This window comes from Elephantulus edwardii, unplaced genomic scaffold (assembly GCF_000299155.1).
Source record: "Elephantulus edwardii isolate Elephantulus edwardi_28Jun2011 unplaced genomic scaffold, EleEdw1.0 scaffold00007, whole genome shotgun sequence".
Taxonomy (NCBI): domain Eukaryota; kingdom Metazoa; phylum Chordata; class Mammalia; order Macroscelidea; family Macroscelididae; genus Elephantulus; species Elephantulus edwardii.
Window position 1 is genome coordinate 19046418 of NW_006399757.1, and position 21549 is coordinate 19067966.

A 21549-nucleotide genomic window follows, 5' to 3' on the forward strand; every position below is an offset into this window, starting at 1 on the left:
GATCATGGGTTGGACAATGGAAGATATTTTCTGAAGGGACTTGGCAGATGTGAAGGGTTATCCTGTTGGAGGGTGGAGCTGGGAAGTAAGTGGGTCAAGGCACTGGGCTAAGGGTGGGGTCAATACTGTAACTAATGTTTATCTCCAGAATAAGGGATTTATCTTTCACTGCTCCACAAATTGCTTGTCTGTCAGATACTCCTCTAAATCTGACCATTCAGATTAAAACAGACTAGGAAGAAGGATTGGCCACCCACTTCTGAAATAGCAGGCCTCTGAAAACCCTATGCACAACAACAAAAAAAACGGACCGAAATTAGATGTCTTAAATTCAAGTTCAGTGTTCTTTCCATTTTGTCTTACCGCAACAGAGTTCAGGATTGGAAAACAGTCACGAGAAAATATTACTAAATTTCAAAAACTTTTTCAAAGTTTCTAGAATAATCCCAGCTTGCTCCTTCTTGCCCTCTTAATTTTCTAATTTTCATCAGGTGAGCTCTTGTGGTGAAGTCTTTAGGTAGTTTCACTGCAAATCCAAAGGTGTTAGCTCTCTGGCAGTTTGAATCTACCAGCAGCTCTGTGGGAGGAAGACAGACAACCCACGGAGCAATCAGAAAACCCACCAAAGGGTCAGCTATGAGTTGATTCTGACTTGATGACAAAAAAGCTTGAGATTTTGAGTGCTCATCAAAGTGTGATGGCTAAAGAATAATGTGCTTTTCAGGAGCAGATATCATAGCTCTTAACCCATACAAATAAAAAGAACTGAAATAGATCTAAATTCATTATAAAAATACAGTAAAATAAGAAAAGAATACTTGACAAAATTATAGCATTTGAGATAGAGAAAAGTTAAGGAGACATCAAACTCAAACTCAAACATTGTCATTGGCACAGTTCTTATTCATCGCCATCCTCTACAACGGAGTAAAATTGCTCTTTAAGGTTTCCAACACTGTAAGCTTGGAAACCAACTGCCACCTTTTCTTCTGTGGAGCAGGTGCTGAGTTTGAACCATTTACCTTTTGGGTAGCAGCTGAGCCCTTAATCACCACGAGAGAAGTCTATGCTTTTCTCAATAGACACAGGCAATAAAAATAAACAAGAACAAATGGTAAAAGTGGAAGGTCCATCACATATATAAAGAGGTTTCCATTTCTTCTTCTTGTTAGTATATTTTCTTGAAAAAAAAATAATTAAACGGGCACTTGCATTGTCTATTTTGGAGGAATGAGCGCTTTTTAAATTGTAATTGGAATTTACAAAGCAGACGCTGGTGTACGCTTGTCATGATCAGCCCTACTCTATTTTAGACCTCATAATCCATTGAGTCAGGGTGTTTGCAGTCAAGTCAAAGTTGGCTACATAATGAAGTAACCACAGCAGTGTGAATCACCTTTACAGAGGTATTTCTGCTGTATATTTGTAAAATATGCTATGGTCTGGAAGTTTTATATGAGAGGAAGAGCAGGGGTCAAGAAAACTTGAGCTGAAAGCTTGAAAAAACTAGAGGTCATCCTTCAGTCAGTCTGTTCAACAATTATTTATGGTGTATGCACCATGTGCCAGGCACTCTTCTGGATTTGGAGGATATATCTGTTAACAAATAGCAGTTTTCCTCACCTCTGCTTAGGGCTCTTTCATCTGGTGAAAAGAAGACAGTAAACAATGGACATGAGAAATAAATTATATACCATTTTAGGAGATGCTGAGTGTTAGCAAGTAAAAGGAAGCAGAATAAGACCAGGAAATTTTAGAGGCTATGTTGTTGTTGTTGATTGCCATTGAGTCGAGCATGACTTGTGACCATATGAACAAAAAAGCCTTAAGCCTTTCAATAATTATTGTCATTTATTAAAGTTCTTAGATTTTCCAAAGGCATGTTGTTTAGGAAGTGGATGCCACACAGGTGTAGAAATATATTTTAGGAAAAGGTTTTAACTAGAATATATAATATGAGCAAAGATTTGATAGAAGTAAGATAACTAGACTTCAAAAAAGTACATTCCAGGTAAGGAGTAGCCAAGAAAAATCTTAGGACCAGAAGATGCCTGAAATAATTGCAAAATAGCAAAACCCAATGTGAACAGAGTCTTTGGGGAAGGGATGTGGCAAGAGAGAATCAGAAATATGATGGACATCAGTCCTTTTGCAGAGACTTGTGGGATATGTTTTAAAACTTCTAACTCAGGAGAATGGAGTTCAATAGCCGTCAGTATGACTGTTGTTGTTGTTATGTGCCCTTGAGTCACTTGAGACTCTATGTACAACAGCCCTATACCCTGCTCTATCCTGCACCAATCTTACTGTCTCTGACACAACTACCCCCATTACCCCAGTCACTGAATCAATCCATCTCATCGAGGGTCTTTCTCTCCTGTGCTGTCCCTCCACCCTGCCAAGCATGATGTCCTTCTCCAAGGACTGGTCCCTCCTTGCAACATGTCCAAAGTGTGTCATGAAGCTCCAGAATCCTTGCTTTCAAGGAGCAGCCTGGCTTTATCTTCTCCAGGACAAACTTACTTGTTCTCCTAGCAGTCCATGGTATATTTACTCTTCTCCAACACCACAGCTCAAGGGCATCAATTCTCCTTCTATCACTCCTAGTCAATATTCAGCTTTCTGATGCTTTCAGTATGACTGCTTTGCTTAAAATAGGGTGTAGAGAGATAAAACTGTAGACATGCTAAGTAAGAGATTATACTGACCAAGGTGGTAGCACACACATGTACACAAGTGAAAAAAAAAAGGAAGATTGCTGAAGCTTGCAGAACACACTAATGTTTTGTGACAGAAGTGGCCCTTAGCACATCTACAAGCTTGTAAGATTCCTTCTTGGGTGCTTCTCACAAAGACCTCCTGGTCAAATGGAGAATGAGGTCCTGGGGGAAACTCTTCCTGAAGCATCAGAAGCCACAACAGCTGCCTGGGATCTGCTTAGTCGCACCTCTATGAAGTTCTGCTTTCCTTAAACTGCCATGAAGACTTTTCTTGTCTATGGGCACATCCTCCCTAGAATATTACACACAATCTTGTGCAGACAGATGAAAGAGTATAGAGATTATAACATGCATTTTTATTTTTTTTTAAGGAAAAGCTAAAAGAACAGAAGTCCCTGTACCATTTCAAAGTGTGTAATTTTATAATCTGCAGCTTTTAAGGAGCAACCTACAATTAAACTATAAAGAAAAATGTAGCCTTGGATTTTCACCTATAATTCATATTCACATGATTATACAATGACATTATAAATTACACGGGGGATCAGAATCTGCTGCCTCAGAGGTCAAAAAGACCTCAGAATTTTAAAGGACAATTTTAAACACTGTCCTCAATTGATAAAGGCAGATATGACATAAATCATGTCACTGCCCTACCCAAAAATTTCTGGTTTCTTTTCTTGATCAGGATGAAATCCAAGAGTCTTACAATGGACTACTACAATGGTCTTACATTGTCACCACCTCAGAGTGGCCTTCTTCATCTACCACATTTAAGTTTGTAAACCTTACAACTTTCTGCATATATATATATTTGCCTTAGCTTTGCCATATACTTACTTGTTTATTTATGTAGTACTGCCTTTTGCTCTTAGGAGATTTTAAGCTTCATAAATTGAAAACAATACTTTACCCCTCATGAAGGACTTTGTTGTTAATCCCTGAATCTACCAGTGCTTGGCACACAGCAGACACTTGGCAAAGCTTTGTTGAGTGAAGAAGCGTGAATGGATCGACTTTATGATGCACTGACATGATCGTTTACCTTCTAATTCTTGAAATATTCCACCGACTTGGCTTCCTCAACATGACAGTTTTCTGATTTTCTTCCAGAAAACTTTAAAAGTTTGGGATTGGCAAGTCTTCTTAGATTCTTCTGCAGTTGCTACCTGATATATGCCATATGCTACAGTCATATCAAATTAATTGCCACAATCTTGTATGCCATTTGAATTTCCAATGCTTATCCTTGCTAGGCTACCTGCCTGCAATATCATCTTTATGTTTCTACTTGGCAGTCTCTTATGTTAATGCCCAAACTAATTTTCAGATCCTCTTCTCTGGTGGGTTTTCTTCATACTCCCTACCTCCATGTTGGCTACTAACCTCTTTCTTCCTTTTGGTACACTATCTGCATCTTGGTTATTTTCCATCCTTATTCTCTTGCTTCTGTGATCTCCATGACGGTAGTAGAACTGCAGCTTATTTGCTTTTTCAAATGCTGACATCATCCTATTACCTCCCACATAGGAGCAGCTCAAGACATGACTAATGAATGAATACAAAAATTCATTCAACAATTGTATGGGATAAAACTCTTTTGACCACTTTAAAATTTGAGTTGAAAGCTGAAGAACCATTTGTCTTCCTTAAAGGCAGACCAGTGGTCCTGCCGTGCTCCTTTCTTGCAGCTGAGCATGTCAAATGAGTGGGTAGTATGGTACAGTGTTCACTCAGCACATGCCAGAGTGAGTCACAGGAAATCACTAGTTTGATTCAACCTAAGCACAGCACATGACTCAGTGTTGGTACAACCAGTCATTGGGCCAAAGGCAACCAATTGTTGACTGGAGGTGAACTTGTGCCAGAGGTCTGCTTCTAACTGAGGAAGTTCTGAATCATGATCAATCATCCAAAACATCATGGAAAGTAATTCAGAATTCTTTTGTCCCTTGTTCTGTGTAAGGCACTACAGTATCTGGTCATATAGGCTGTTGTTGTTATGTACTATCAAGTAAATTACACTATGTGACAAAGTAGAGCAGCCCCATTGAGACACTGCAGCTGTGAAAAGGTGGCTGAAAATCTCTCCTTTCTTCTGGAAAAGGATTGGTGAATTTGGACAGTTGATCTTTTTATGTCAGCAGCTAAGCCTTTAACTGTTCCTTCATTAGAGCTCCTGGTCACATGATACATGCCTCCACTTATTTTTATGACGTTTATTTCGGCTCCACGGTCAACACTCTTGGCGCCGGTAGCCAGGAAATCAAAAAACGTATTGCGATGGGAAAGTCTGCGGTTAGGGACCTCTCCAAAATACTCAAGAGCAGCAGTGTCTCTCTGGAGACTAAGGTGCGCCTGATACAGGCCATGGTATTTGCAATCGCTTGTTATGCATCAGAGAGTTGGACAATGACTAGGGAGGACAGAAGGAGAGTGGATGCTTTTGAGCTGTGGTGCTGGAGAAGGGTACTGAATGTACCCTGGACTGCCAGGAAAACAAACAGATTCATCTTGGAGAGGATTAAACCAAGCTACTCCTTGGAGGCAAGGATTCTGGGGCTTCATCTGACATACTTTGGACATGTTGCCAGGAGGGAAGGGTCCTTGCAGAGGGACATCATGCTTGGGAGGGTGGAGGGACAGCACAGGAGGGGAAGACCCTCTATGAGGTGGATTGATTCAGTGACTGGAGTACTCGGGATGGGTGTGTCAGATGCAATGAGATTGGCACAGGATAGAGCACAGTTTAGGGCTGTTGTATATAGGGTCGTTATGAGTCGCAAACGACTAGATGGCACATAACAACAACAACAACAACATCTTGGATAAATTCCAACAGAGAGCAAAAGACATGCGAGGAAGAAGGAGGAAGTAGTGGCTTCTTCAAGAAGAGCGTAGAGATCTTTAGTGCTCACGTGAAGATTTAAACACATATTATTATTGTTTCTACAATGTTTTTAAAGAACTATATCATTAATGGCCAAGAGAACTGACAGGTTTGTCATGGAGATGGTGAAGCCAAGCTGTTCTTTAGGGGCAAGGATTTTGCAGTTCCATCTCACATACTTTGGGGTGTTGACATGAGGGACCAGTACTTGGACAAGGACATCATGCTTGGAAAGGTGGGAGGACATCACAGGAGAGGAAGACTGGAGGAGATGGATTGACTTGTAACTGGTATAATGTGGATAGGTGTATCAGAGACTGAAATTGGTTCTGGATAGGGCAGGGTTCAGAGCTGTTATACATAGGATTGCTATGAATCGCAGGTGACTTGATGGCACATAAATGTTGGTGGAGTGGTTAAGCACTACCCTAAAGGCATATAGTTTAAACCCACTTAACTGGAAGAAAGACTTCTTTAAGATCACAGCCAAACAATTTCTAGGAGTCAGTTCTACTCTGTCAAATGGCTTTCTTTTTTTTAAAAAAAAATTATTTTATTAATTTTAATGAACATTTACAGAGATTTTGGATTTTCATTCATTCATTCTTACACTATTTTCTCTACCCACCCCCAGTTCGTTCCTCTTTTTTTTTCCTTGAAATTTTGTTTTAATTGAACCATTGCCACAGTGTTTGTCAAAATCAGTTCTGATTAATCTCCTTTGTCAGTGTGTCCTTTGCCATTCCCCATCACTCCTCCCTGAGAGAGATTTCACCCTGATTCATAAAGAAAAGGGGAGAGCGTATTCTCTTAGCTACTCCATGCTGAAAAGGGACACTGTAGGTTTCAGGGTGAAGATCTTCTTTCACTACTCTAAAGGGCCCCTTTAGCAATAGAAAATATGTAGACTATTGTGGAGATTGATTTTGGAATTTAGATGCACTGTTATCAGTTGTGCTTAGCCATACATGTTCATATCCTTGAAGATGTATCATGGAACTGTTGCAGCCTAGAAGATACAAATTTAACTAAAAAGTTAAAAGTATAGGAGTCAAAAATTTAAAGCAATAATATTCCAAGTAGAGGTTCTAATAGTGGCACAAATCAAGTTACAGAGGGAAGGTAGTTCTTAAAGTAAAAGGCTTATTGACTAGCACTTTGACTATTATAGCTTAAAGGTTAGGAACACAAGATGTATAGACTGAACTATGTCATTTATTGCTCTTAAGTCCTGGACCAAATTTCATCTACCACTGCATTGTTTTATAGCTCGGAAGTGTGCATGCAAGGCAGAGGTGAAGTAACTTCTTATGAGGCTTTCCTTCAATTCCAACAACTAAGAAATAGTGAGAAGAGTTGGGACACCAGATGGATTTTAGGACCAAATAATAGGCTCTTGTTTCCAGGAGAAAATGAATATTCTTACCAGTAATGTTAATGCTCACCACAAATCTTCTGGGAGGATCTGAATCATTGAAGCATCCTCCTTTGTTTCCAGCTGGGAGCTGGGGCCTGTCAGTCCTGTCAGCCACAAGGATCTGATGTCGGCCACCCTTGGCATGTGTCCTTCAGATCCACACTTAAAGCAAGTGAGTGGGAGCTTCCTCTCTAGTCCCTTGCCTATCTGTGGCTCTTTTCTGTGACACTGTCTACTGAAGTGGCCCAGCTTTCCACAGTGGAAGCAATTCTGACCTCCTTGATTACCTTTGGGTGGCATTGTTTATGAGTAAGACTTCCTTTTCCTGACATAGACCATAAACTGGCAGCAATAGCTGCCTCAATAATTTTGGCCATTCTCTGGTCTTTTCACTTCCATCTAGACCCCAGCTGTTAAAAGAGGGAAAAATTTAAACAAATATATAACAATTAATTTTGAACAATATAATCTTTTAAGTTTAAGGCTAGAATTATTAACAACATGATCATTTCCAATCCAGAGATACATGTTCCAATGCAGTTCCCATTTTTCATAAATGGTTTTGGTAAGAATATTGTAAATGTGGATACATTTCCACTATTCCTCCTCCATGCCATGATATAGTGTTATTAGCATGAGCAGTTATAGATCCACTGCCTTCCTTACTCTAACTTAAATTTTTTTTAAATTTAAATTTGTTTATTTCAGTAAAAATTTACAGAGGCTTTGTATTTCTGTTCATTCATTATTGCACATTTCTCCCCTTCCAAACCTCCCCCCCCCAACACTACCCTCTTGGAAAAGTGAAAGAAAAATTCTTTCGTTGTTTTACAAACCCTCCCCCAGGTTCACTCCACCATGTAGCCTTCGCTCTAGACTCCTGTCATGACAAAAGTACCTAATCACATATCCCTTTAAAACGGTTTTCTCCCTCATCTGTTTCAATGCAGTATACATTATTGAACCCATCTTTTTCAGTTTCCTCCCAACCCCGAGCTCAGTCCTATTTTACAACAGTGGCACCATGCAGTATTTGTCCTTTTGTGACTGAGATACTTCACTCAGCATAATGTCCTCCAGGTTCACCCATTTTGAATAATAATGCATGAGTTCCCTGTTTTCAATGCAGCATAGTATTCCATTGTGTGACTATACCACAGCTTCTCTATCCATTTGTTTGTAGATGGGCACTTAGGTTGTTTCCAACTCCTTGCTATTGTGAACAAAACCTCGATAAACATGGGTGTGCATATATGTGCTTGGGTGGCAGTTATTGTCTCTTTGGGGTATATTCCCAGTAGTGGAATTGCTGGGTCAAATGGTATCTCTATTTGCAATTTTTTTGAGAAAGCGCCATACCGCCTTCCACAGTGGTTGCACCATTTTACACTCCCATCAACAGTGAATAAGGGTTCCAGTTTCTCCACAACCTCGCCAGCATTTGTTGCTTGCTGTTTTGTTAAATTTTGCTATTCTGACTGGGGTGAGATGATATCTCATAGTTGTTTTAATTTGCATCTGTCTTAGAGCTAGGGATTTTGAACATTTCTTCATGTGCTTGTTAGCCATCTGAATGTCATTTTCGGTGAAGTATCTGTCCATATTCTGTGCCCATTTTTCTATTGGATTATTTACCTTTATCTTGTTGTGTTGTGGTGCTCAAATATTTTATAAATTCTGGGTAGAAGAAGTCCCTTATCTGTTATGTTATTACCAAATACTTTTTCCCAGTCAGTGGCTTCCATTTTTACCCTGTTGGAGAAGTTTTTGGATGTGCATAGGGATTTGAGTCTTAGAAGATCCCATTCATCTACTTTTTCTTCTCCCGGTTGTAGGTTTAAATTAAATGGCTTTCTATGAGTCAAAATAGACTTGACAGCACACAACAACAAGTACTACTGGTTTTCTAGGAAAATCAAACATGTAAAAATCATTCCTGTTGTAAGTGCCCTCCAATCATCCCTTTCCTGAGTGGTAGTTATACACCTTCCTATTTCTTTGGTATACTTTCCTGTGTTATGGAAGTACCTTCTCATGTAAATTATTCAGAAAATATTTATGAGAAAGAAGTCTCTGAGTCCTTTGCTTGTCTTAGAATATCCATATTTTAGCCTCATGCTTGATTATTAGTTTGGCTGAAAGTAAAATGAAAGGTTAATTATTATTTTCCCTCTGGACTTGAGGACATTTAGTATTGCTGATTGATGCCAATCTTATTTTTTTGTTTCTTTTGAGGATGTCTTTTATTTTTCCTTTTAATCGTCTCTTGGGAGTTGAAGTTTCAGTAAAATATGTCTAAGTGCATGTTTTTATACACACTGTGCTTGGCACGGGTCTCGACTTGTCACATCTGTAGGCTGAGTCATTCTTCAGTTCCTAAAAATTATCTTCTTTTTTATTTAATAATATCTTCCTCTCTTCTTTTTAACTCTCTTTGTGACTCCAATCATTCAAATATAGGACTTTGCATTGATTCTTCATGTTTATATATCCCCATATAATTTATATTTTTGTCTACTTGCTTCCTTTTGGAGACATATGTTCAACTATGTTTTTCAAACTTGTTAATTTTGTTGTTGTTGTTATGCAATCAATTTCTGTTATTGTTTTCCTTGTTAATTGGTTGATCTTAGTTTTAGAACAACATGTTTTTTGTCATAAAGATAATTTCTTTAATCCCATTGACACTACTATTATTGGTCCCTGAATTTTCATTATTTCCTCCAGGGTCATTTATTTTTACATTTAGTTTTGTCTTTTATTTTTTATGTTTTTTAATCTCCTCCTGCTCAGAAATCTCAGTTTTTTCTGTTACAATTTAAGAAAAATCATGTTGTTGTTGTTGTTATGTGCCATCGAGTTGCTTGTGACTTATAGCAACCCTATGTACAAGAGAGACCTAAACACCATTCTATCCTGTGCCAACCTAGCCATCTCAGATGCACTTAGTCCCACCACTCCAGTCACAGAATCAATCCATGTCATCAAAGGTCTTGCTCTCCTGTGCTGCCCCTCCACTCTGCCAAACATGGTGCCCCTCTCCAAGGACCAGTCCCTCTTTGCAACATGCCCAAAGTATGTAAGACAAAGCTTCAGAATCCTTGACTCCAAGGAACTTTCTGGCTTCACCTTATCCAGGACAAACCTGTTTATTCTTCTAGCAGTCCATGGTATATTCAATATTCTTCTCCAGCCTCACAGCTCAAAAGCATCACTTCTCTTTCTATCATCCCTATTCACTGTCCAACTCTGATGCATGGGACATAATTGCAAAGAGTATAGCCTGGATCAGGCACACCTTAATCTCCAGCCTGATGTCTTTGCTCTTCAGTACTCTTGAGAGGTTTAACACTCTTGGTAACAGCAGCCAGGAAGAAAAATCATAAGTGGATGAATTTTCCATGTGTAAATAGTTTAATTAGGAGCCCTAGAGGTTGTAGAGACACTATCATAGGCATGTCTTTTGTACTGGAAGAAATCAATCCATAAGCTGGTACAGGTTTTTGCTAACTTTTCATTTTGAGTAAATAAAAATATATAAAATTTGTTTTGATCAAGGAAATCTTTTAATATTTATGATAAATTGCAAAATCCATGTGTGTGTGAATTCTAGAATGATCAGCAAAGTGCTCACTGCTTCAGTCAGAACACAATGTACAGATGTATATTTTGAGATACAGGGCATATAGATAACATTACAAGTGGTAAGTTATATATACTAACAAAATAGTTATATTGGGATGAAAGTATGTTTGTTTCATAGTAATGTTGGCATTGTAGATTAAGTTTTTCTCTTGTGTTGTAAAGTTAGATGGAAATTTGTGGAAATATTTTGGAGAATGAATTTTATGCCTCTCTCCTTCTTAGTCTATGCTCTCACTTTGATGAACTTCATGCAGTCATTCTTCAAAACTATTTAAAGGAAATGGCTATTTTAAAGAAAGAGTTAGGGCATCTAAAGCTATTGGATGGATATGATAGTCCAAGTTTAAAAAATACTTCTGTATTTTTGTCAGATGTTAGATTTCCTAAATGTATCCTCTAAATTTCAGAATATCTAATCTATTCTTGCCAATTTTCCATGTTTATTTTTTGTTCCTTCTGAGAAAAATCCATCAATTTTGTCTTAGAAACTACTCATCAAATGTTTTATTTAGTATTTCTTGTTTATTTTTATTTAACTTTCTTATTTTATGGATATTCTGCCTTTTCTCTTTAAGAATAATGACATTTTTAAAAAAATTCTGGTCTCCAGTATTGTATCTGTGTTTCTGAGCTCACTTTCTTTTACTTGCATGCTGGTTTTGTTCTGTGTTTCTTCCTAGAGCCTTTCCTCATATAGGGGTTGTCCACTTGCATTTGAGAGAAGACTCAGAAAGGAGAAGAGGAAACTGTGTATGTCTCAACTGAGCTTTTTGACTGGAGAATTCACTAGTCAAAAAGAAGATTGGAATTTATCTTGCCCTTTAAATTTCTGAATGACTCGAACTCGAGTCTATATTGGTATTTTCTCATTTCCTGATTAGTTTCTTCAGGAATACAGGAAAAACTGGCTCACTTTTCATACTTCTGTAGTACTTTAGATTTGCCTGCTGTACACCATCAGTATGCTTTCATATTCCAAAATCATAATGACATTTTTCTCTAGTTGTCTTATATTCTCCTTGTCAGTTTTCTCCTTCAAAACTCATACCAGAGCCATCAAATTCAGTCTCATGCTTAAGGACCCTCCATCAGATTTCCAAGACTAAGAGAGGAGATTGCCATCTTTCACCCTCAGAGCAGCTTGTAGGTTGGAGTTACGAACCTTATGGTCAGCATCAATACACTACCATGGTCCCTTTTAAAATACATGTGCTTATGTACCTATCTATTTAGTAAGAGACCTCTGGTGGTCTAATGGTAAGGAGTTGCACTGCCAACCCAAAGGTTGGTTTAAATTCATCAACCTCATATTCATTCACTCCATGAAAGAAGGATAAGCAGTCTCCTCCCATGTAATATATGGCCTCTGAAAACCTGCTGGAGAGCCAGCAATTAATTAGCTCTGACTTGATGGTACATAACAACATCTACTGAATATCTGTGTAGAAGGAAGTCTTTGTGGAGAAGGTAATACTAAAGTTGTGCTTTGAAGAACAAATGAAGATTAGACTAGTGTAAAAAGTAGCATAGCAAAGGCATCTGATTCCTCTAGCTTTATGAGAGAGTAAGGGGCTATTAATATTAGCAGCACATTGAGGCAGAGAGTATCTATCTATATCTATCTATCTATCTATCTATCTATCTATCTATCCATCCATCCATTTATCTACATCTTCTTTCAAATACTTTTACCAATTCTGATTGTCAGGCCTTCTTCTCACAGCACTCTTTACTCTCTGCTGGTTCAATAATTCATTATTACAATGGTGACACAGAGCTCAAAGATAATACTCCTAGTTATGGGGTTTATTAGGGAAGTAATAGGTTAGAATTCCGTATAGGGAACATCATTCAGTAAACAGGATAGGTTCTTCTCAGCTGTGCCTGCATGCAAGGCTCCTCCTAGCCCTGCACTTCTTAGGCTATGCTTTGCCTGGACAAGTATTACAAAGCTCTTAAAGTCTGCCAATAAATGCCTAGGCCATCCCACTCTGCTAAAGACTGTGCAACAATGAATGAATGGAAACCCAAAATCTCTGTAAATGTTTATGAAAATTAATAAAATATAATTATAGAAAAAAAAAGAAAATGTGCAACAGTGAATAAAAAACAAAATTAAAAAAAAAAAAGACTGTGCCCTGAAGACACTAAGCTCTCAATTCCATGAATCAGCAATTGTCTGCATCATCCCCTGTCAATCTTCCACTTCTGAAGCTGCCATTTCTCTGCTGCTTCTCACCATCTTTCACTACATGCTGTGTTACAGCCTCTAGGTCAAGAAGTTTCTCAGCGTAGACACCTCAATCTAAAGGACATAATTGTCTCCATTTCTTCTTCTTGGTACTAGTGGTCCCTCTGTTCATCCCTGAGATGGCTCAGTGTAAGCCTAGTAGGATGGTAAAACCCACCAACTCTCCCATCTAGCATACCTACATGATCTTAACACTACAAGGGTACCATACACCTTAATTTGTTATATATTAGCAAATTGTCCAATCATTTGTTGGGCAATGAACACTTCATTTGCATAATCTCATCCAGTCATTTGGTGAGAGGTGCCAAGGGAAGAATATCATATGATAGCACTCCAGCATATAAAAAAAAAAAATAAAAATAAAATAAAATTGATTAGAGTAAGAAAAAAAAATTTGGAAGAGAGAGGTTTGTTCCAATGGAGGGAAAGTAGGTTGAAAATCAGTTACACATGATACGGTGGGGAACTGTGTGTAATTATCTTCCTAACCATTTTTAAGCCCCAAAGGGAGTGGGGAGAGGAGGCGGCCATCTTTTCCTGGTTGGCTCCTCCCAGGATTTCTGTGACTTCTCGTTGCCAGAGGGAGCATGGTGGTGCGAGCACAGGAATTATCGCAAGCTTTTGGAATTGAGTGCTTTTTCAGGCTTGTGTTTGACATGCAGGTTTGCTCTGCCCCCAGGAGCCAGAAGCGAGGCAAGCCAGGCTTGGCCTAGGGTTTAAGGCAGGAGGGAACTTTAAGCCTTAAAGGGCCCACGGGCCTGCAGCCCTCAGGCCAGGTTCAAATTGTTTTCCTGTCAAACATTCTAGGTGGTATAGCGCTGATCTGTGTGTTGCTGTACAGAGGTAACTGTGGTTGTTGTGATGCTGAACACTGTGACAGTGATGTGTCAAATGTGGTAATGGTTACCCATAGTGGACAGTGTTTGCTGGAGCTTCCCGACTAAAACAAGCCTGGAAGCGGCATCCACTTCTGAAATGGCTTGCCTCCGGAGACTCTATGTATGAACAGTGCTCAGGCCTTTCGTTCATAGGGTCACTATGAATCGTCTACCACTTGATGGCACCGAACAACGATAACAACAACCACCATTTTTATAACAGTAATGCTTTTTTTCTTTTTTTTGGTTATTATTACTAATTTTAATGACAATTTACAGAGATTTTGGGTTTCCATTCATTCATTGTTGCACTTTTTTTCTCTGCCCACCCCTCCCCCCAGTTGGTTTTTCTCTTTGAAAAATAAAAGAAAAATTATTTCACTGTTATATAATCCCTCCTCCCAAGTCCACTCCACTACGCAGCCTTCATGTTTTTAAGGGTGTTCATAGAATTAAGCAAATTAATTAGAAAAAAATTAATTAGAAAAAAGCAGACTTCTTTGCGGGAAATTATTTCAATATATTATATTCTAGCAACATACATCACAAAATTATTTCACTCAAAGAAAAAGGATGAATTAATTATATGTGACAACTTATATGGAAATGATAATATAAGAGTTAGGAGGAAAGTAATTGAAGTCATGTCTCCTGATAATACAGCGTTATCATCAATTTGTAGATTTATTGAGAAAAAGTATGAAGTTGTACATAGTGTGTGCTATAGGGTCATCTATAGCACACAATAATATGTACAATTTTTTTGTAATAAAGTGCAAAATGTATCACAATAATTCAGGATAGATTAGATAAATAGAAGCAAACTGACATACATTTTTATTCCATGGAGCTTCTGGTGGGTTTAGATCACTAACCTTTTGGTTACCAGCCATCTGCTTAACCGCTATGCCACCAGAGCTCCGTATTAAGCAAAATTAGGCTCCCGAGGCCCAATAATAAGGATGCTTTAGATTTCTTTCTCTTTCCAATAAGTGGGAGGACTACTGAGGACACTTACATGGACATTTGTAAGCTTAGATTCAATTATAGTGACAGAGTTTTTAGAAATAATATTTTATACATTGTTCTCATATTTATGTAAGTTTCAAAGAAATAATTTATTAAGGTAGGTGGTGGTTGTTGATTGCCTTCGAGTCAAGCATGACTCATAACTCCTGAAGCCCCTCTACAACTATTGACATTAATCAAAGTTCATAGAGTTTCCAGAGGCATGTTGTTTAGAAAGTGGATGCCACTACTATCTGATGTTTCATGATCAACTCCCAATATTAAAAACTATAATAAAACACAACAGAAACCTGTCTTGGTCATAATTCTTTGTCTGAGAATAATGAATAGAAAAATTGTCAGCACTTTTCCTCTTTGATTTCACTTTATAATTTTGAGAAGTTGTAGTTTAAGACATGCAATTATAAATTTAAATCATAAAATTAGTATATCAACAACAGACATTTTTAAAAAAGAGCAGAACTCCATTTTTTTCAGTAGGAAACATTCAACGTCTGTAGTGATGGAAAACTTGGCAACAAATATTGATAGAAAATGTACAACAAGATTGGTGTATCACTGGCTTTTACACTTAAAAAGTGTTATAATTCTACAACAATAAAGAAATACTGGAATAAATATATATTACAAAAAATTGTTGTTGTTGTTGTGTACTGTCGAGTCAGAACCGACCCACAGCTGACCCTCCAGTGGGTTTTCAATCACACGGGAGGAAATTGCCCATCCTTCTCCCACAGAGCATCTGGTGGCCTCGAACCACGTTCCCTCACGATTGCAGTGTAGTTTAGGTGCGCCAGAAACAGGCCATGGTCTTTGCAGCCACTTGCTATGCTTTGGAAAGCTGGACAGTGCCTACAGATGATGGAAGGAAAATTGATGCCTTTGAGATGTGGTGCTTGAGAAGAGTATTGAATATACCATGGACTACTGGGCTGATCCTTGGAGGCAAAGATTCTGAAACTTCGTCTGACATACTTTGGACATGGTGCAAGGTGGGATCAGTCCTTGGAAAGGGACGTCATTCCTGGGAGGGTGGAGGACACAGTGCAGGAGAGGAAGACCTTCTATGAGATGGATTGATACAGTGACTAGGGGTAATAGGGATTGGTGTGTCAGAGACAGTAAGATTGGCACAGGAATGAGCAAGGGTTTAGAGCTGTTGTACATAGGGTTGCTCTGAGTTGTAGGCGACTCATAACACACAAAACCAACAACAATATTTAGCTTCATTGCTTTTAACAGAAGTGCACACACAAGGGAGTTCAGAGTACTTTTTAAAGTCACTGTAATATGAGGTTTCCTCATTTCATTGAACAGTCTTTAACAGTTTCAATCTTAAGGATAGCATACCGGATTTACTCACACTCATTTGCAGTCAAGCTGGAACCAACACATAGCTGACTTCCCAGTAGGGTCACAGAGACTGTAAATCTCTTGGAAGGAGATTGTCCATTTTTCTTTTTTTTTTTTTCTTTCCAGGAGCATTTGGATTTGAACTACTAGGTTTTTGGCTTGGTTTCAAACTCCTTACCCACTCAAGACCCAGGGCCCCCTTAAGCTCTTAAAGACTATGTATGTGAAAACATTTTATAAAGCCCAGTCTCACCTATTGGTTATTCTGTGTGTAAGCCAGCGCTGAGGGGAAAGGCTAAATAAGGAGCCTTGAGAAGGTGAGAGAGGCAAGTGCTGAAGTGTCTGTGAGGGCCAGCAGGGGTTGCTGTCCAGGATGCGGCTGCCACATTCCTGGTGTGTCTGACCTTGGACTCACTTAACATTATAGTCTGGATTCTATTAAGGGAATTTCATGTTTTTCCTTTGCAAGGCTCACCCCCTACCACGACAAATATTTAAAAATGTTTTTTAAAAAAGTTGGGAAAGCAAACTTTTTCCCCAAAGAAATTTATAGTTCAAATTTACACCAAGTTCTCACTAACTGGAGCAAGCCGGGTTTTTCACTGAAGATTTGACTTTCCTCTGTAAAACATTAGTCACTCCCTTGGAAGAAGCTCCCCCCCCCCCTTTAATAGAGCATAGGATAAAATAACCACAGATGTGTGGGTAATATGATGGACTTTAGAAAGTACCTGCAAAGCATTTTTTTTGGGGGGGGAAAGGATGAAAGAATGACTTTGGATACAAAATATATGGTGATTTAGTATTAAGGAAATGATAAGGTTTTGATCCGTTCAAATAGTGTTTTCTTTTCCCCCCTTTCTTTATTCTTGGGAAGTTCTTGAGGTTATGCCAAGTCATTTGCACTGAGCAATTTTGAAAGAATGTGCCATTCCCATGTGTAACTGGTTGCCTTCTTACTGTGCAGGAGCATAGTGATGCCTGTGGCCAAAGAGTTTGATCCTGACGTGGTCCTAGTTTCCGCCGGATTTGATGCAGTAGAAGGCCACGCCCCTCCTCTGGGGGGTTATAAAGTGACAGCAAAATGTAAGTATATCATTTAGAACTTTTATAAAATACTATGATACATTAACACTTTTTAGGTTATTAGTATAGAAACGGCTTTTATGTGCTTCAGGAGGCCGTGGTGAGGAAGTGAGTTAAGAGGTGGGCTATTTACCAAAAGGTCAGAGTTTGAGCAGACCAGTCACCCTGTAGAGAAGTAAAAGGTGCTGTCTGTTCTTGTTAAGGTTTAAAGCTATAGAAACTCCACGGAGGAATTGACTGGAGAGTTTGGTTTGTTGTTCAGTCAGATTCATCTCTCTGGTCTTTAAAAAAAAAATATTAATTGCTTTCTCCCTTCTGTAAGCTTGAGGTGACAATATCTAGCCTTTAGGATTTTCAGGAGTCTCATTTTGTCATTGAAAGGTAGAAATGTCAGATAGGGCTTCAAACGTGCTGACTGACTTGAGAAGCAATGAGTCAAGTAGAGCACCTGAACTTTTTGCAAAGCTATGGAAGCCACTGCTTTATTTCATTGTGTGTGGTTCATTGTGTAAACTCAGTTGCATCAAGTTGATTTCACCTCATGGCTACTCCATGTGTGTCATAGTAGAACGATGCTCTGTGGCATTTTCAGTGATTTTTTTGGAAAAAAAATTGGAGGCCTTTCTTTTGAGGTGTTTGTGGATGGACCAGACTCTCCAACCTTTCATTAAACATATGAATTGTACCACCAGGAACTTAGTGCATAGGCCTGGTTACTTTCCAGTAATTCGCATGCAAAAGTGTATCTCCTTCTTGCTCAGGGACATCTATAGGCAACTTTCAGGATTTGAACTGGTTTCTGTTGTTTTGCAAAGGTTAGCTTTTTGATTGTATGCTGTGGTACCTAAGCCCCAACTGAAGAAATGAACTTTCTGTTGTATGCTTAACAACATGACTTCATAGTATTTGCCTGGAAAAAGGATCGCTTTCAGAATTCCTTGCCCTATGCCCGTGAAAATAAGGACTATATATATAATCCACACATACAGTGAAACTCTTGAAACTCAAAACAGAAATGGCAAAAAAGGAAAGTTACCCAAAGAATAGGATCCAGTATTATATATTTCAGGGAGAATTGGGGGGGGGGGGAAAGGCAAATAAAACAAAATCAACCAAATAGTTTTCACTGGGAGAGATGAGTTCAGAGCAAGTATGTTTTATTTATTTGAAAAGAACCAAAGGAACAGCACCATGCCAGCCTTTGTTTTTACTTGGCTTCTCATGTGAGAGAATTTTCTACACTCTAATTGTTCCAGCAACATTGTTAGGTAGTAGTTATTTTTAACATCTATTATTTACATAATGCTTTGTTGTCTATTGAAAACATATTAAAAGAAGCAACTCCAGAGAGAATATTCAGCATAATTGTTCACAATTTTGGTAAAATTAAACAGAGAGGTGTTTGTTCATAATAAGTGACTTTATGATTCCTCCACTCCTTCATGGAACTTTGCACAATGGAAAGTAGTCTTCCCACTGAAGAGGGACCTCATTTGGGCCAACATGAGTGAATAGAAAATAATGCATCTTAGAAAAAGATAAACCTTAATAAAATAAAACACAGGGAGAGTACAAACGCAGTCTTGAAAAAAGTGCTCTTTGCCGTTGAGTTCATGAACCTTCCTCTGGACAGACTATAGTCTACATTTGAATCTTCCTCACCAGATTAGCTGTTTGCACCCAGTTCATTTCTCAGAAATAACTGGAAAAGCCTAGTCATTTTGTTTTCTTCTTTGTTTAGTTCTTGCCAAGTTAAATACAAATCTCAAATGTCACCTTGGAAGGTAGACTAGAAAGTAAGAATAATATGGTATTTGGATCATGGACCTAAGAATCATAGTTCTATATCATGTTAGCTTTGGTATAGTGCACTGACACATTCAACTGGTATTTTCCTAGCCATCTGGGGGAAGCTGTTCACTGCTATCTATCCTAGGATAAATTTGCCTATAATCTCGCTAACCCTTTCTTGATGTTTCTCTCCTTTGATGTCTTTCTTCCTCAAAAAACCATATTCTTTCTCAAAAGACATCTTGTTTCCTTAAATACACGCACACTTAAATGCACACACACTTGTGTGTGCACACACACGTGTTCTAAGTGATTTAATAACTGACTCTTTGTTGGAGTAACTTGTTATTTTAATAAATAAATTATATAAAAAGAAGGTATATATCACTTTCATTCCCTTAGAGTCTAGAGACATGATAGTAAAAATTACCAGAAACACTTCACCCATCTTATAGACGATGAAACTCTTGGTTTAGTATGCTATCTGAAAAAAATACTTTTTAAAATCAGCCTGAATTTGCATGAGGCTTTTGAAAAATTTTGTTGCTAAAGAGAAAACATGTCTATAAAAGTATGAAAAAAAAGAGAATTCAAGTGAGCTTTAGAGAAGCCATGTGAGTGTTCAAAATTTTTATTTCCATGAACATAGACTCAAAGAGATTGGTAGTCCATAATCCCCAAATAGAAATGAACAAAACACCACACCAGGAAAACTGTTTGAATATATCATGTATATCATGTAGTATACTCATGCTTACCAGCTATAGATGGCTTTCTAGAGATGTTACTACAATTTGGTTAGAAATTACAGTTATTCCCCAAATATCTCACTGTTGGGCCTCTGTTTACTTTCTAATGATCTGGCTGATGTATGCACATTGCATTGGTTTGAGTTCTGGTTATATAGTTCACCCTGGGCTCTCATCATCCCATGCCCGAATGTATCCTCCGCATGAGGAGTGTCTCAAAAGGAGTATAAAAAAGGACTAGAAGTGCACAGAAATAAATATCTCTCTAAATGTTTCTTAATTCTGGTAAAACCCGTTTGTGTCCCACATAGAAGCTTCAAGAAGCCCTGAGGATACCATCACCTGATTGTTGTTAGATGTCATTAATTGGTTCCAAATCTTAGCAACCCTGTGTGCAACAGAATGAAATTCACTGTCCTGACCTGCACCTTTCTTGCAGTTATGGCAATGTTGGAGCCTTTGCTGTAGTCATTGTGTCAATTAATCCAGTTGAAGTCTCTCTCTTTTCCTAAAGGTCATTGTGGTATTATATTTAGGTGTTGGAGTGGTTCCACTGGTAGCGATCTTACGAACACCAAAACAAAAGCCTTCCCTATTTTGTGCCATCCTCAATCAGCTGTGCTTAACCTTGGATTTTCAGTCACTGTATCAGTCCTTCTTGTTAAGTGTTCCTTTCTTTTATTAGGTCTCTACCTGTGCAGGCATGATGATGAACTTTTTCAAGGGCTGGCTCTTTTAATATTTTCAGAGTATGTGAAATAAAGTCTCACCATCCTTGCCTCCAAGGAGTACTTCAACTGCACATCTTCTAAGACCTGTTTGCTTGTTCTTTTGGCAGTCTATGGCATGGGATATTCAAAACTCTTCACCAACACCACATTTCAAATGCTTCAAGTAGTCTCCACGGTTCTTTATTTATTGTCCAACTTTCACATGTTTCTGAAATAACGGAAGAGTATTTGGCTGGGGTCGGGTGCAACTTAATCTTTAAACTGCTCATTAGCACTTTAAAGGGGATTTAGACAACAGACTTAGGGAACTCTGGTGGCATAATGGTAAAAGCTGCGCAGGAAAACTGAAGGCATGTGGTTCAACCCCTGCAACTGCTCCTTGGGAAAAGGATGAACAATCTTCTCCTGAGTGATTAACTGCCTCTGAAATCCCTGCAGGATTCTAACCCAACAGTACACAAGAACGCACCCTTCTAACCCCAGAGAAGCAGATCTGCAGTCAGCATGGTGCCACTAACAGTGGTGCAACCACTAGGAGCTCTGACCCTCAGCCCACCACCCTCACCTCAAATAAAAAGGGCTTTTGTGAGCCCCCTCCCTCCAAAAAGAAGACAACAAATTTGTCCAAAGCTTCCTGTCATTTGATATCTTGACTGTTTTGTAACAATGGGTGTTTATTGTGGATACAAATAAAATGAAATGTTTGATAACTTTAGTCTTTTTTCTGTTTATCATGTTTCTTATTGATCCAATTGTGAGGATTATTGTTAGTTTATTTATTTGTTAGGGTGTAAGCCAGAATGAACGCTTCACTTTCAAATATCTCTGTCACAAAGGACAAGTCCTTCAAAAGACTCCTGTTGTAGTAATCGGTATTGGGCAGGGGCGGAAGAGGGGGGCAAGAGCAGGGAAAGGATAGATATGTAATGAACACTGTACTGGGATAGGTAGAAGGAAGAGCAGTCTAAAAGGAATGGTTTTGTTGTTGTTGTTGTTGTTATGTGCC

The 21549-nt window shown here is 38.5% G+C and overlaps 1 protein-coding gene across 1 annotated transcript in view; it reads left to right on the plus strand.

Annotated features, from left to right (window-relative positions):
• LOC102855820 (histone deacetylase 9-like) overlaps positions 1–21549 on the plus strand; it is a 297314-nt gene that overhangs the window by 117184 nt on the left and 158581 nt on the right. The window contains exon 6 of the mRNA XM_006880382.1: positions 17154–17272. Coding sequence (XP_006880444.1) covers positions 17154–17272 — 119 coding nt within the window. The remainder of the gene's footprint in view (positions 1–17153; positions 17273–21549) is intronic.